This window comes from Salvelinus alpinus, chromosome 29 (assembly GCF_045679555.1).
Source record: "Salvelinus alpinus chromosome 29, SLU_Salpinus.1, whole genome shotgun sequence".
NCBI lineage: Eukaryota > Metazoa > Chordata > Actinopteri > Salmoniformes > Salmonidae > Salvelinus > Salvelinus alpinus.
This window is the reverse complement of record NC_092114.1, coordinates 22546588-22560535: the sequence shown is the minus strand read 5'-3', so window position 1 is coordinate 22560535 and position 13948 is coordinate 22546588. Positions and strand designations below refer to the sequence as shown.

The following is a 13948-nucleotide window of genomic DNA, read 5'->3' as shown; positions in this document are numbered from 1 at the left end:
TAAATATTACCCGCAAAACACCAGGGCCTCCCACTCTTTCTATTCTAGTTAGAGACAGTTTTGATCAATTAGCCTTTTAAAATGATAAACTTGGATTAGCTAACACAACGTGCCATTGGAACACAGGAGTGATGATTGCCGATAATGGGCCTCTGTATGCCTATGTAGATATTCCATAAAAATTCTGCCGTTTCCAGCTACAATAGTCATTTACAACATTAACAATGTCTACACTGTATTTCTGATCAATTTGATGTTAATGGACAAAAATGTAGCTTTTCCTTCAAAAACAAGGACATTTCTAAGTGGCCCCAAACTTTTGAATGGTAGTGTACATATGACTTCCTTGATGCTCTCACCACTTACCCAGAATGCCTTGTAACCGATTCTGTTGTGTGTTATTGTTTTTCCATCTTCATCATCCGTGGCTGTCATCTTTCAGTACTGTTGTATCAAGGCTGGGTTCCCAATACAAAGGGCACCCTATTCCCTCCATACTGCAATACTTTTGCTCAGAGCCCTTTGAGTCCTGGTCAAACGTGGTGCGCTATATAAGGAATTGGGTGCAATTTGGGATGCCACCCTAGAGGTGTTATCTTACAGTACAGGGCTGAGTGAATTGTCACAATGTTGTCAAAAGTAGACAGCATGGAATAGGACAAAAAAGAAGCCTACTTATAACAGACAACACTTTACAGTAAAAATATCAATTCTAGTTCAAATGTGCTCCTGTCCCCTTTTTTTCCGAAGGAGCAAACGATCAGGGAACATCATTTTTCATTACACAGTCAACGTGGCTGAAAATGAACAGCAACTCCTCTACCGATATATCTAATTGGCGCCCGAGAGGTCGCCAGATTATACGAGGACATTTCTTGGCACTCAATGAGCCATTTACGACAGAACAGAAACCGTGCTTGAAGACAATGAACCACTCTCAGCCATTCTGCGGAGGAGAAACAATGAATCGATGGAGCAGGCGGAAGGGAAGGCTCGTATTTGGAGTCTCGGACCAGGCTGCTGGCCATCAAGATTTAAGGGAGAGTCAATCATTTTTCTCTAAATGAAGTGTTGAGAGGAGCTTGCCAGTTTAATCCTCTATCAAGACGGTCGCCAAGAATTGTTCTGCAAAGTGAAAAAGATGACAATAAACGGCGATCAGCTATACTTTTGATGAGAGCAGGCATCAACACACAGCTCTCCTTATCTCTCACTCTCTTTCCTTCTCTCTCTCTCTCTCTGTGTGTGTCTCTCTAGCACTTTCTCTCCCTCACCTTCTTTCTCCCCCCTCTCGCTCAGCCAATGCTCAAAGCCTGCTGTCCTCTCTCTCTCTCGCTCACTCTCTCTCTCTCTATGCTCAAAGCCTGCTGTCCTCTCTCTCTCTCTCTCTCTCTCTCTCTCTCTCTCTGCTCAAAGCCTGCTGTCCTCTCTCTCTCTCTCTTTCTCTCTCTCTCTCTCTCTATGCTCAAAGCCTGCTGTCCTCTCTCTCTCTCTCTCTCTCTCTCTCTCTCTCTCTCTCTCTCTCTCTCTCTCTCTCTCTCTCTCTCTCTCTCTCTCTCTCTCTCTCTCTCTGCTCAAAGCCTGCTGTCCTCTCCCTCTCCCTCTCTCTCAGCCAATTCTCAAAGCCTGCTGTCTTCTCTCTCTCTCTCTCTCAGCCAATTCTCAAAGCCTGCTGTCCTCTCTCTCTCTCTCTCTCTCTCTCTCTCTCTCTCTTTCTCTCTCTCTCTCTCTCTATGCTCAAAGCCTGCTGTCCTCTCTCTCTCTCTCTCTTTCTCTCTCTCTCTCTCTCTCTATGCTCAAAGCCTGCTGTCCTCTCTCTCTCTCTCTCTCTCTTTCTCTCTCTATGCTCAAAGCCTGCTGTCCTCTCTCTCTCTCTCTCTCTCTCTCTCTCTCTCTTTCTCTCTCTACGCTCAAAGCCTGCTGTCCTCTCTCTCTCTCTCTCTCTCTCTCTCTCTCTCTCTCTCTCTCTCTCTCTCTCTCTCTCTCTCTCTCTCTCTCTCTCTCTCTCTCTCTCTCTCTCTCTCTCTCTCTCTCTCTCTCTCTCTCTCTCTCTCTCTCTCTCTCTCTCTCTCTCTCTCTCTCTCTCTCTCAATTCAATTCAATTCAATTCAATTCAAGGGGCTTTATTGGCATGGGAAACATGTGTTAACATTGCCAAAGCAAGTGAGGTAGATATTATACAAAAGTGAAATAAACAATACAAATTAACAGTAAACATTACACATACAGAAGTTTCAAAACAATAAAGACATTACAAATGTTATATTATATATATACAGTGTTGTAACAATGTACAAATGGTTAAAGCACACAAGTTAAAATAAATAAGCATAAATATGGGTTGTATTTACAATGGTGTTTGTTCTTCACTGGTTGCCCTTTTCTTGTGGCAACAGGTCACAAATCTTGCTGTTGTGATGGCACACTGTGGAATTTCTCCCAGTAGATATGGGAGTTTATCAAAATTGGATTTGTTTTCAAATTCTTTGTGGATCTGTGTAATCTGAGGGAAATATGTCTCTCTAATATGGTCATACATTGGGCAGGAGGTTAGGAAGTGCAGCTCAGTTTCCACCTCATTTTGTGGGCAGTGTGCACATAGCCTGTTTTTTGCCTCTCTCTCTCTCTCTCTCTCTCTCTCTCTCTCTCTCTGTCTCTCTCTCTCTCTCTCTCTCTCTCTCTCTCTCTCTCTCTCTCTCTCTCTCTCTCTCTCTCTCTCTCTCTCTCTCTCTCTCTCTCTCTCTCTCTCTATGCTCAAAGCCTGCTGTCCTCTCTCTCTCTCTCTTTCTTTCTCTCTCTCTCTATGCTCAAAGCCTGCTGTCCTCTCCCTCTCCCTCTCTCTCAGCCAATTCTCAAAGCCTGCTGTCTTCTCTCTCTCTCTCTCAGCCAATTCTCAAAGCCTGCTGTCCTCTCCATCCATCCCTCTCCATCCTTCTCCATCCCTCGTTTACCATCTGTCTATTCGCCCTCATAGCATTCTTATCTTCCATTCAATTTGCTTTCAGTCATTCTCTCCACATAGCCAACTGTAAGTTACACAACACCACTATAAAGAGTACTTGGAGCTTAGCAGAGAAGAGAAGAGAGGAGGGGACTGATGAGCCTGTATCACCAACAACACCATGGGACGTGAGTCACAATCAGGATGTGAGCGAGAGAGCTGCTTGCGGATCAGTAGTTATATAAATCCAATGGCAGATGGTGCCTGCAAACTGATCACGGTGCTGCAACACTGTGAGTGTGTGTGTGTGTGTGTGGGGGTTTGTGTATATGTGCACGCATCCATACGCGTGTGCCTGTATCTGTATTCGTGTGTGTGTTGGGGGGGGGGGGGGGGGGGGGGGGGTGAACACCTCGAAGCTTATACTGTAGTTCATTAAGAAACACTGCCCTGATTAAAAATCAATTTTTACAAATATGTAAATACATATTTTGTATAATAAAACATTTCCCAGGAATTCCTGTTCTGTATCCAGAGTAGTCGCTTATAGACCCTGTCTAAATACTGTTTAGCTGTCTCTCCTTAGTACAGGAAAATCATGTGCTTCTATAAGGCAGCACAATAGAAACTATTTAGAAATCTGCATATCTTCCCACAAAACGCCTGACTTCAAAAGTAGAATAAGCCCCCTGTATCTTCTTCATTTCCCTTTATGGATGATAGAACAGCGACCAATATGTTTCCATTCCTATATAATATACCATAAAACTTCCCAAACTTGTTCTTCCTCGCTTCCATTCTCCTCACAGAGGGCTTAAGGCTGAATCATATAGATCAGAGATGGAAAGTAATGCACCTCCCGCTGGCTGCTGACGTCAGGGCCCAACGCACTAGCCTACGTCTGCAGCTTGGAGCCAGGCTGCCTCCAGCAGCCTGCAGCCCCGGCCCTGTTCCTGTCTGCTTCCCTCCACTGGGAGACAGATGAAAGTCAATGGGCCCAGAGAGGGAGATGGCAGCTAACCTAGCACAATTTAGATCTGCAAAGGGACCAGCATAGAACATAGATGATTTATAATTACTGTATGAAACCACACGGTTTCCAGGTTGAAGTTCCCCTAGGTATAGATCTAGCTTCCCCTCCCTGACCAGCTTTCCCTCCCCTAATCCCCTGATCCTCTCCTCCAATCCTGACCTCAACCGTAAATTGCAAAACTGACCCCAGCTCAGTGTCTAGGAGCAACTTCACCCTGCTCCATTCAATGTTTAATTTCCAGATGGCCTCAACATGGCCGTCTCAATCTGCAATAACTCAACAGAATTCCATGTAATTGGATCATGTTCAAAGTGCACCACCGTAGTGTGTCCTAACAATTACAGCTTTTAAACTGACACTTTTTTGGACATGCATTATGGACGAGATTTGGGGAATCTGTTTTCCTGCGGTGTCGTTAATAGTTAATTCAGTCTCGACCGGTAATTACAGAAAATGCCTTTCCCCCCGTCTGTCTCCAACACAAGAGAAAATAGAGCCTCGCTTGTGGCAACACTACACAGGAGGCTGGATTTTCAAGGGCTGTGTTCCAAATGGCACCGTATTTTCTACATAGTGCACGACTTTTCACCAGAGGGTCCTGCTCAAAAGTAGTGCACTATGTAGGGAATAGGGTGTTATATGGGACGTAGTCCTGGATTCTTCTCATACCGTCAAATGGGACTGAGTCTCTCACTTTAAGCGCTCCTTTTTTTGCACCCCATTCACTTCTCTCTTATTCCCCCTCAATCACTTTCCATCATGTAACCTGGAGGCTCTTGAATGGGGTTTTCAGCTCAAACTGATGTGAAGTCAAGCTGTGAGGTAAGAGTGCTGGAGTGGGCCCACTGGTCCACTGCTATAATACTCCAGGGACAGAGGGACCGGCCCAAATGGCACCCTATTCCCTATAAAGTGCACTACTTAACCTATGGGCCCTGGTCAAAAGTAGTGCACTATATAGGGAATAGGGTGCCGTTTGGGACAGGCTAATGCTGTGCACCTGAGGCAGCTGTTTTAGAGAAGATTTGCATCAGTCCTACACATGTTTAATACCAACCTAACAGCTAATGACCAAAATACAGCAGGGAGAAAAATAGAGCGGGAGAGAGAGAGAGAGGGAGAGAGACATAGAGGGGGATAGAGAGAGAGAGACAGAGAGAGAGAGAGAGGGGGTGGAGAGAGAGAGAGAGAGAGAGAGAGAGAGAGAGAGAGAGAGAGAGAGAGAGAGAGAGAGAGAGAGAGAGAGAGAGAGAGAGAGGGGGGGATAGAGAGAGAGACAGGAGAGAGAGAGAGAGAGAGAGAGAGAGAGAGAGGGGGGGAGATAGAGAGAGAGACAGAGAGAGAGAGAGAGAGAGAGAGAGAGAGAGAGAGAGAGAGAGAGAGAGAGAGAGAGAGAGAGAGAGAGAGAGAGAGAGAGAGAGAGAGAGAGAGAGAGAGAGAGAGAGAGAGAGAGAGAAAAGCTTATAAATATGCTTCAAAAGAAAGAATTCCAATAAACAAATTCATGAACCAATCAAAGGACTCATATTTACAACATTGGAAAAACGAAACAAAATCCCAAAGCCGACTAAATTGCTATCTGACCCTAAACAGAGAATATGAATTGGCTGAATATCTCTACTCTGTCAGAGATTCGAAGCAGAGACAGATCCTTACCAAGTACAGGCTGAGTGACCACCGATTGGCAATAGAAACCGGCAGACATAAAAAGACATGGCTACCCAAAGAGGAGCGTGTATGTGGTCACTGCACGACAGGGGAGGTAGAAACAGAGATGCACTTTCTCCTTTACTGTGATAAATATTCCTCACCAAGAGATTCATTATTCACAGAAATGACTACATTTATTCCAAATTTTAACTTATTAAAAAGAGAGAGAGAGAGAGAGAGAGAGAGAGAGAGAGAGGGAGGGAGGGAGGGAGGGAGGGAGAGAGAGAGAGAGAGAGAGAGAGAGAGAGAGAGAGAGAGAGAGAGAGAGAGAGAGAGAGAGAGAGAGAGAGAGAGAGAGGGGGGAGAGAGAGAGACATAGAGGGAGAGAGAGAGAAAGAGAGAGAGAGAGAGAGAGAGAGAGAGAGAGAGAGAGAGAGAGAGAGAGAGAGAGAGAGAGAGAGAGAGGAGAGAGAGAGGGTGGAGAGGGGGAGAGAGAGAGACATAGAGGGGGATAGAGACATAGAGAGAGAGAGAGAGAGAGAGAGAGAGAGAGAGAGAGAGAGAGAGAGAGAGAGAGAGAGAGAGAGAGAGAGAGAGAGAGAGAGAGAGAGAGAGAGAGAGAGAGAGAGAGAGAGAGAGAGAGAGAGAGAGAGAGAGAGAGAGAGAGAGAGAGAGAGAGAGAGAGAGAGAGAGAGAGAGAGAGAGAGAGAGAGAGAGAGAGAGAGAGAGAGAGAGAGAGAGAGAGAGAGAGAGAGAGAGGGTGGAGAGGGGGAGAGAGAGAGACATAGAGGGGGATAGAGAGAGAGAGAGAGAGAGAGAGAGAGAGAGAGAGAGAGAGAGAGAGAGAGAGAGAGAGAGAGAGAGAGAGAGAGAGAGAGAGAGAGAGAGAGAGAGAGAGAGAGAGAGAGAGAGAGAGAGAGAGAGAGAGAGAGAGAGAGAGAGAGGGGACAGAGAGAAGAGGGAGAGAGGGTGGGATAAGCATCTTTCTGAACAGAAAACTGTCAGTAGCCTGTCTTTTCTTTTCAACTTATTACAATTTTGAAAGAACCACTTTTATTTCTACAACTTTTCACCTGGTTACTGAATGTGCAAGGAAATTGAGGAAGCTGAACTATAATCCAAGTTCCTCTGGCATATCTTTTTTCTCCAATTTCTAGTTCTGCCCTGCAGCCTTTTTTTCCAAATACTGCGACCTGGCAGGATCCAAAAGAATGAACTGCTCGCTGTTTACAATAACTGTTTGATGAGAAGTATCTGGATGACATTCAGTCAGAGTCACTTGAGTTGTACAATCTCCTCTGCATAGCCAGAGTATGAGCTAGCCTTTCATCTATATGATCACTTGTTCAGGCAATTTAGTCAGCGAATGAAAATTGAGAGAAGCACAATTTCTCCTTTATAGCGCAATACCAATAGCGTACCACGAGAGAGAGACAGTGTACGTAATGACTCAAGAGGCCAACAGTTTACGTATGGCATGTAATGTTGCCTCGTCTCATGCTTAGCCATTGAATTCTACTGTGCATTTTAGGGAAAAAATGCATACACTAGAATGCCTTTCAAGCCAATCAGAAAGGAGTATTTAACAATGCCATGGTATAAATTAAGATAACCCCCACCGGAGAAAAAACGGCTTCTCTCATTTCATCTTTGGCCAGATAGATATGCATAGAAAATATGATCTGAAGGCTAAGTCATATGAGTCTTTCATGAAATCTAACGATACCATATATCTAAGCATGTTTCCCTCTCGTAAATCCAAACTGGATTTTCTTCAGTACAGTACGGTACATTCAATCTCTATAATATAGCCTAGTGATATTGGCAAATAAAGAGATAAAAGGCAAGCCATTGATATTAATCTCTCCGTTTAATAAAGGTGTTATAGGCCTTTTAATATAGTTTACGTCCCAAATGGCACCCTATTCCCTATGTAGTGCACTAATTTTGACCTGGGCCCATAGGGTAGAGCACTATAAAGGGTATAAGGTTCCCATTTGAGACTTAGCTTTAATATTTCCTCAGTTTTCGTCCCATCTTTTGGTTTCTGAAATGGATAAGGATTCGACCGGATTAAAGCACACCAATTAGCTATTTACTATGGTGAGGTTAATGAAGGATTAAACCATGAGTTAGGACCTCTCAGAGACCCCCAGCCCAGACCCCATCTACAGCACCATAAGACTATAGGCTCAGCCACTCACAAACGTACAAATGAATCCTGTCACTGGGCTTAACATCTCAAGCACACACACACACACACACACACACACACACACACACACACACACACACACACACACACACACACACACACACACACACACACACACACACACACACACACACACACACACACACGTGTACATGCAGACATACACAGGTGTGCACGCACGCACACATGTACACACAAACAAACACACACAAGCCTATCATAAAATCTCAAAACTCACATTTGTCCCATCTCACATGAAATTAAAAGGGAACCCCAGAAAAGCAAGAAAAAAGACTCTCAAAAAGAGGTCAAATCCAGCCGGAACAGACCAACCCTCCTCCTCATAATAACCAGACTGTAGTTCCTACCTGCACCAGGTTCCACCCCTCCAGTGACTCAGCAATGATGGACGTCACGGACGGACACACCCCTCCAAAGATCATCAGGTGTTTGGGTCCGTAGCATATGGCATCGAAGAAGGCCCTCAATCCCTTGGCGTTGTCACACTGCATGGGGAGAGAGTGGAGGTTTGGGGGAGGGAGGGAGGGAGTTAAAAAGCTGCATAACATTTTTCTGGGCTATTTTGGGCTGGGATGTGGCTGGCATGCAAAAGTGAAAGCACAGATGTAATTATGCTCTGTACTGCACACCTCTTACAGTAGCACAGCAGTATGGGAATGCCTTCCATAATGGCACCCTATCCCCTATATAGTGCCCTACTTTTGACCATGGCTCAAAGGGGCTCTGGTCAAAAGAAGTGCACTACATAGGGAATAGGGTGCCATTTGGACCTTGGAGTTCAGGGAAAGTGTTTGTTTTATTTTATGAGGCACATGAAGCCAACAAATGAGCTACATTTATATGAGGATACTACACTTATGTAATGCATACCTGCACCATTTTTACTGTAGGTGAATATGTAGCATTGCAATACATTTTTATACAATATGTGAGTACATGAGAGAGAGAGAGAGAGAGAGAGAGCGAGAGAGAGAGAGAGAGAGAGAGAGAGAGAGAGAGAGAGAGAGAGAGAGAGAGAGAGAGAGAGAGAGAGAGAGAGAGAGAGGGGGGGGGGGGCATCCTGCTATAGCAGAATGCAACCATCTCACATCACTATGGCAACGCTCTTAGCTCTGTAGAACTGCGGGAGAGAGGGAGAACAGGAGAGAGAGAGAACAGGAGAGAGGGAGAACGGGAGAGAGAGAGATAACAGGAGAGAGGGAGAACGAGAGAGAGAGAGAGAACAGGAGAGAGGGAGAACGGGAGAGAGAGAGAACAGGAGAGAGGGGGAACGGGAGAGAGAGAGAGAACAGGAGAGAGGGGGAACGGGAGAGAGAGAGAGAACAGGAGAGAGGGGGAACGGGAGAGAGAGAGAGAACAGGAGAGAGGGAGAATGGGAGAGAGAGAGAGAACAGGAGAGAGGGAGAACGGGAGAGAGAGAACAGGAGAGAGGGGGAACGGGAGAGAGAGAGAACAGGAGAGAGGGAGAATGGGAGAGAGGGAGAACAGGCGAGAGAGAGAACAGGAGAGAGGGAGAATGGGAGAGAGGGAGAACAGGCGAGAGAGAGAACATGGGAGAGAGGGAGAACAGTGGTGAGAGAGAACAGAAGATAGGGAGAACGGGAGAGAACAGGAGAGAGGGAGAACAGGGGCGAGAGATGGAACAGGGGAGAGAGAGAACAGGAGAGAGGGAGAACGGGAGAGAGGGAGAGAAAAGGAGAGAGTGAGAACAGGAGAGAGAGACAGAACAGGAGAGAGGGAGAACAAGAGAGAGGGAGAACAGGGGCGAGAGAGGTGGAACAGGGGAGAGAGAACAGGAGAGAGGGACAACGGGAGAGAGGGAGAGAAAAGGAGAGAGTGAGAACAGGAGAGAGGGAGAACAGGGGCGAGAGATGGAACAGGGGAGAGAGAGAACAGGAGAGAGGGAGAACGGGAGAGAGGGAGAGAAAAGGAGAGAGTGAGAACAGGAGAGAGAGACAGAACAGGAGAGAGGGAGAACAAGAGAGAGGGAGAACAGGGGCGAGAGAGGTGGAACAGGGGAGAGAGAACAGGAGAGAGGGACAACGGGAGAGAGGGAGAGAAAAGGAGAGAGAGAGAACAGGAGAGAGGGAGAGAACAGGAGAGGGAGAGAACAGGAGAGAGGGAGAACAAGAGAGAGGGAGAACAAGAGAGAGGGAGAACAGGAGAGAGGGAGAATGGGAGAGAGGGAGAACAGGAGAGAGGGAGAACAAGAGAGAGGGAGAACAGGAGATAGGGAGAATGGGAGAGAGGGAGAACAGGAGAGAGGGAGAACAAGAGAGAGGGAGAACAGGAGATAGGGAGAATGGGAGAGAGGGAGAACAGGAGAGAGGGAGAACAAGAGAGAGGGAGAACGGGAGAGAGGGAGAACAGTGGCAAGAGAGAGAGAACAGGAGAGAGAGAGAGAACAGGGGAGAGAAAGAACAGGAGAGGGGGAGAACAGGAGAACAGGAGAGAGGGAGAACAGGAGAGAAGGAGAACAGGGGAAAGAGAGAGAACAGGGGAGAGAGAGAGAACAGGAGAGAGGGAGAACAGGGGAAAGAGAGAGAACAGGGGAGAGAGAGAGAACAGGAGAGAGGGAGAGAAAAGGAGAGAGTGAGAACAGGAGAGAGGGATAACGGGGGAGAGAGAGAGAACAGGAGAGAGGGAGAAGAGGAGAGAGGGAGAAGAGGAGAGAGGGAGAAGAGGAGAGAGGGAGAACAGGAGAGAAGGAGAACAGGAGAGAGGGAGAACAGGAGAGAGTGAGAAGAGGAGAGAGGGAGAAGAGGAGAGAGGGAGAACAGGAGAGAGGGAGAAGAGGAGAGAGGGAGAACAGGAGAGAGGGAGAAGAGGGGAGAGAGAGAGAACAGGAGAGAGAGAGAGAGAACAGAGGAGAGAGAGAGAGAGAACAGAGGAGAGAGAGAGAGATGGAATAGGTCTATTGATTGCTATATGAGCTCTCTAAATGGTTTTCTGTGATTTTCTGAGTTTGCAACTATATCCTTGTCTGCGGTAAACACTTCTTGGCCATAATTATTGCCAATCAATTCAGGATGTTCTCCTGTGTTTATATAGAGTCTGAGGCAATGTCCACCTTGGCGCAGCGAAGCTCCACTTGTGTGGTGGTTTCACCTTGTTAAGATCATCTACGCTGAACTAGATTTCTTCCTAGAAGGCGTTGTGCGACTCAGTGGCAGGGATGAGATATCGAACAGAGGACCTCAATGGAAATAAGCCTTCGGCCTTTATTGTGTATCATTCTCTATCATTTTGTTACGTACGTAGTGTTGTCTCTGGCTGGAGCAGCCAACTTCTTCAAATACATTCAATCAATCAATGAACAACACTGATATATAAAGCCTCCTTTGTCCCTAAAGGTTTCCTCTTGCGACAGAGTTGTAGTGACTGGTATCATTTTCAAATAGTTTAGTGTGTCGACATCCTCATGTCTGTTATGTCAATATTTTTTTGATTTTACTTTTTATTTCACCTTTATTTTACCAGGTAGGCTAGTTGAGAACAAGATCTCATTTACAACTGCGACCTGGCCAAGATAAAGTAAAGCAGTGCGACACAAACAACAACACAGAGTTACACATGGAATAAACAAACATACAGTCAATAATACAATAGAGAAAGTCTATATACAGTGTGTGCAAATGAGGTAGGATAAGGGGAGTGAGGCAATAAATAGGCCATAGTGGTGAAATTATTACAGTATGGCAAATTAAACACTGGAGTGCAGAAGATGAGTGTGCAAGTAGCGGTACTGGGGTGCAAAGGAGCAAAATATATCAAATAAATAACAATATGGTGATGAGGTAGTTGGATGAGCTATTTACAGATTTGCAATGTACAGGTGCATATTGATTGATTGATTGATTGTAGGTAAAAGTATTTGTACAGTTAAAAAAATAAAATGTATGTATATCTTCCTCCTTCTCCCTCATTTTGGCTCAATAAAACATAATATTCCCCATAATCAGGAATACAGAAGGTTCACACATGTGCATACACTGGCACATCTTATGTATTCAGTTAACCGAGTCCAAAATAGCTGTGAGACTGTGGAAAGCCTAGTGTGAAATGAGAGACTAGGTGATTATGCGCAGCGGGCATACGATATCTTGTCCACATGGTTGAATAAAACAGCAGGGCTTTTAAAAAGATATCTCATTTACATATTATCTTGCTCTCACTCTCACTGTCTCCATCTCAGTCTCTCTCTTGGTCCCCCCCCCCCCCCCCCACTCTTATTTATTTCCAATTGCTCACAACCAGCTACCAAACTACAGAAGGTGAGCTTTTCTGTATGTTACTATGCTGAAACACAAACCCAGTGTCAATATGTGGAGTAATAGTGGATGTTTTTACACTGCTGCTACTCGCTGTTTATTATCTATGCATAGTCACTTCACCCCTACCTACAAATGACCTCGACTAACCTGTACCCCCGCACATTGACTCGGTACCGGTACTGAGTTGGTAGAGAATGGTGCTGGCAGCGCCAGGGTCGTGGGTCCCATTCCCATGGGGGATCAGTATGAAAAAGTCTGAAAATGTATGCACAACCGTAAATTGCTTTGGTAAAGAGCGTCTGCCAAATTACTAGAGGATACATCCTTCAATTCCAGAACAAAGGTTTGTTTGTAATCATTATTTGAACATGGATGTTTGAAACCTTGATTTGCCTGATCTGCTTGTCATTAAGGAATGCATATCACACATTAGATTGAAAACACAGGAGGAATCTTTTTATATATGTATATGTCACTGCTTCTGTGGTTTACACAAGCCATCAAACCGGGCTATAGCCGGCTGTTCCACGCCTTCATCACCCTTCCCTGTGAATCCTTCAAATGTAAACAGCACGCTAGTTATTGTTTATCTTCAAACGCTATAGGGTTAGCAGATCAGATGAAACAGGGAAATGAGTCTTCCTCATTTAACCCAATCCGGTACGGAGGGCTGCCTTCATCCACATCCACGTCATCAGTGCCCGGGAACAGCGGGTTAACTGTCTTGCTCAGGGGCAATACGACAGATTTTTACCTTGTCAACTCGGGTATTCGATCCAGCAATCTTTCGGTTACTGGCCCAACGCTCCTACCCGACAGGCTACTACCTGCCACCCCATAAACAGATATACATTCCAATGAGGTCTGTGATGAAATATGGTTTCCTGGCCCCGGGAACGAAACATGTGACCTCACTCTACACCCCAGCCATTATTCCTTACGGCCAAAAGCTTCCCATTCAACGGTCACAAAGCAGCGGCCAACCACCACTATGCTGGGTCTGTTTTCAGTGCCAGAGAGAGAGGGAGGGAAAGAGAGAGAGATGTGGGGAGGGGGAGGCTTTGAGCGGCGTCGAACACATGCAGACCAGTCTGCTTTCTCGCGTTCACTCTCTCCCTCTACTTCTGTCAAACACTCATCCACACAGACACACAATCTGGCATGCTGGTGGTGCGTTGACCACTGCCACGTTGCCTAGGCAACCCACAAGGCAACGCTTTTGAGCTGTAAATAAAGGAGGAAGCCGGGCCGGGAGCTTGGTGGAGCCTGGGTGTTTGACAGCTATATTTAGCATGTGATTGGGTGGCACAATCACAGAGGCATTAATCATAAACTACTCAGAAAGTGGAGACGTGTAGGGGTTAATGGTGGATGCAGTTTATGAACAGTGAGAGAGAGAGAGAAGGAGACAGGTGTCGCAAGAACAAGTGCTCATAAAACCAACCAACCGTTCTCTCCACAGCTATGGCTGACTGTCCCATCTTTAGACACTGTAGAGTTCTGCTCTCTGCATCAGATATGCCTTAGAACCCAGTAGTAGACAAATCTAGTTAATGTCATACAGTACGTCAGAGTCTAAGACAGTGGTATTCAAACTTTTTCAGCGGGGAACCTTTTTCTACCGGAATTTATGGGGACCCCATCCAAAATCTAATGATAAAACCTTCAAATCGGTAAATGTATATTTTTAAATCAACAAATAACCTTACATTTATATCATTTTCAGCTCTTATTAAAATTAAATGAAACCAATAAAATAATCTGGACTTTTAATTTCCACCCCGGCGACCCCACTGCAGTCCCCACAAAGGTTT

General features: G+C 45.7%; 1 protein-coding gene across 1 annotated transcript in view; it reads right to left on the bottom strand.

Moving 5' to 3' along the window:
* The window catches only part of LOC139559318 (gamma-aminobutyric acid type B receptor subunit 2-like), a 440826-nt gene that overhangs the window by 345525 nt on the left and 81353 nt on the right, over positions 1-13948 (bottom strand). The window contains exon 2 of the mRNA XM_071375209.1: positions 8208-8345. Within this exon, the coding sequence (XP_071231310.1) occupies positions 8208-8345 (138 nt within the window). The remainder of the gene's footprint in view (positions 1-8207; positions 8346-13948) is intronic.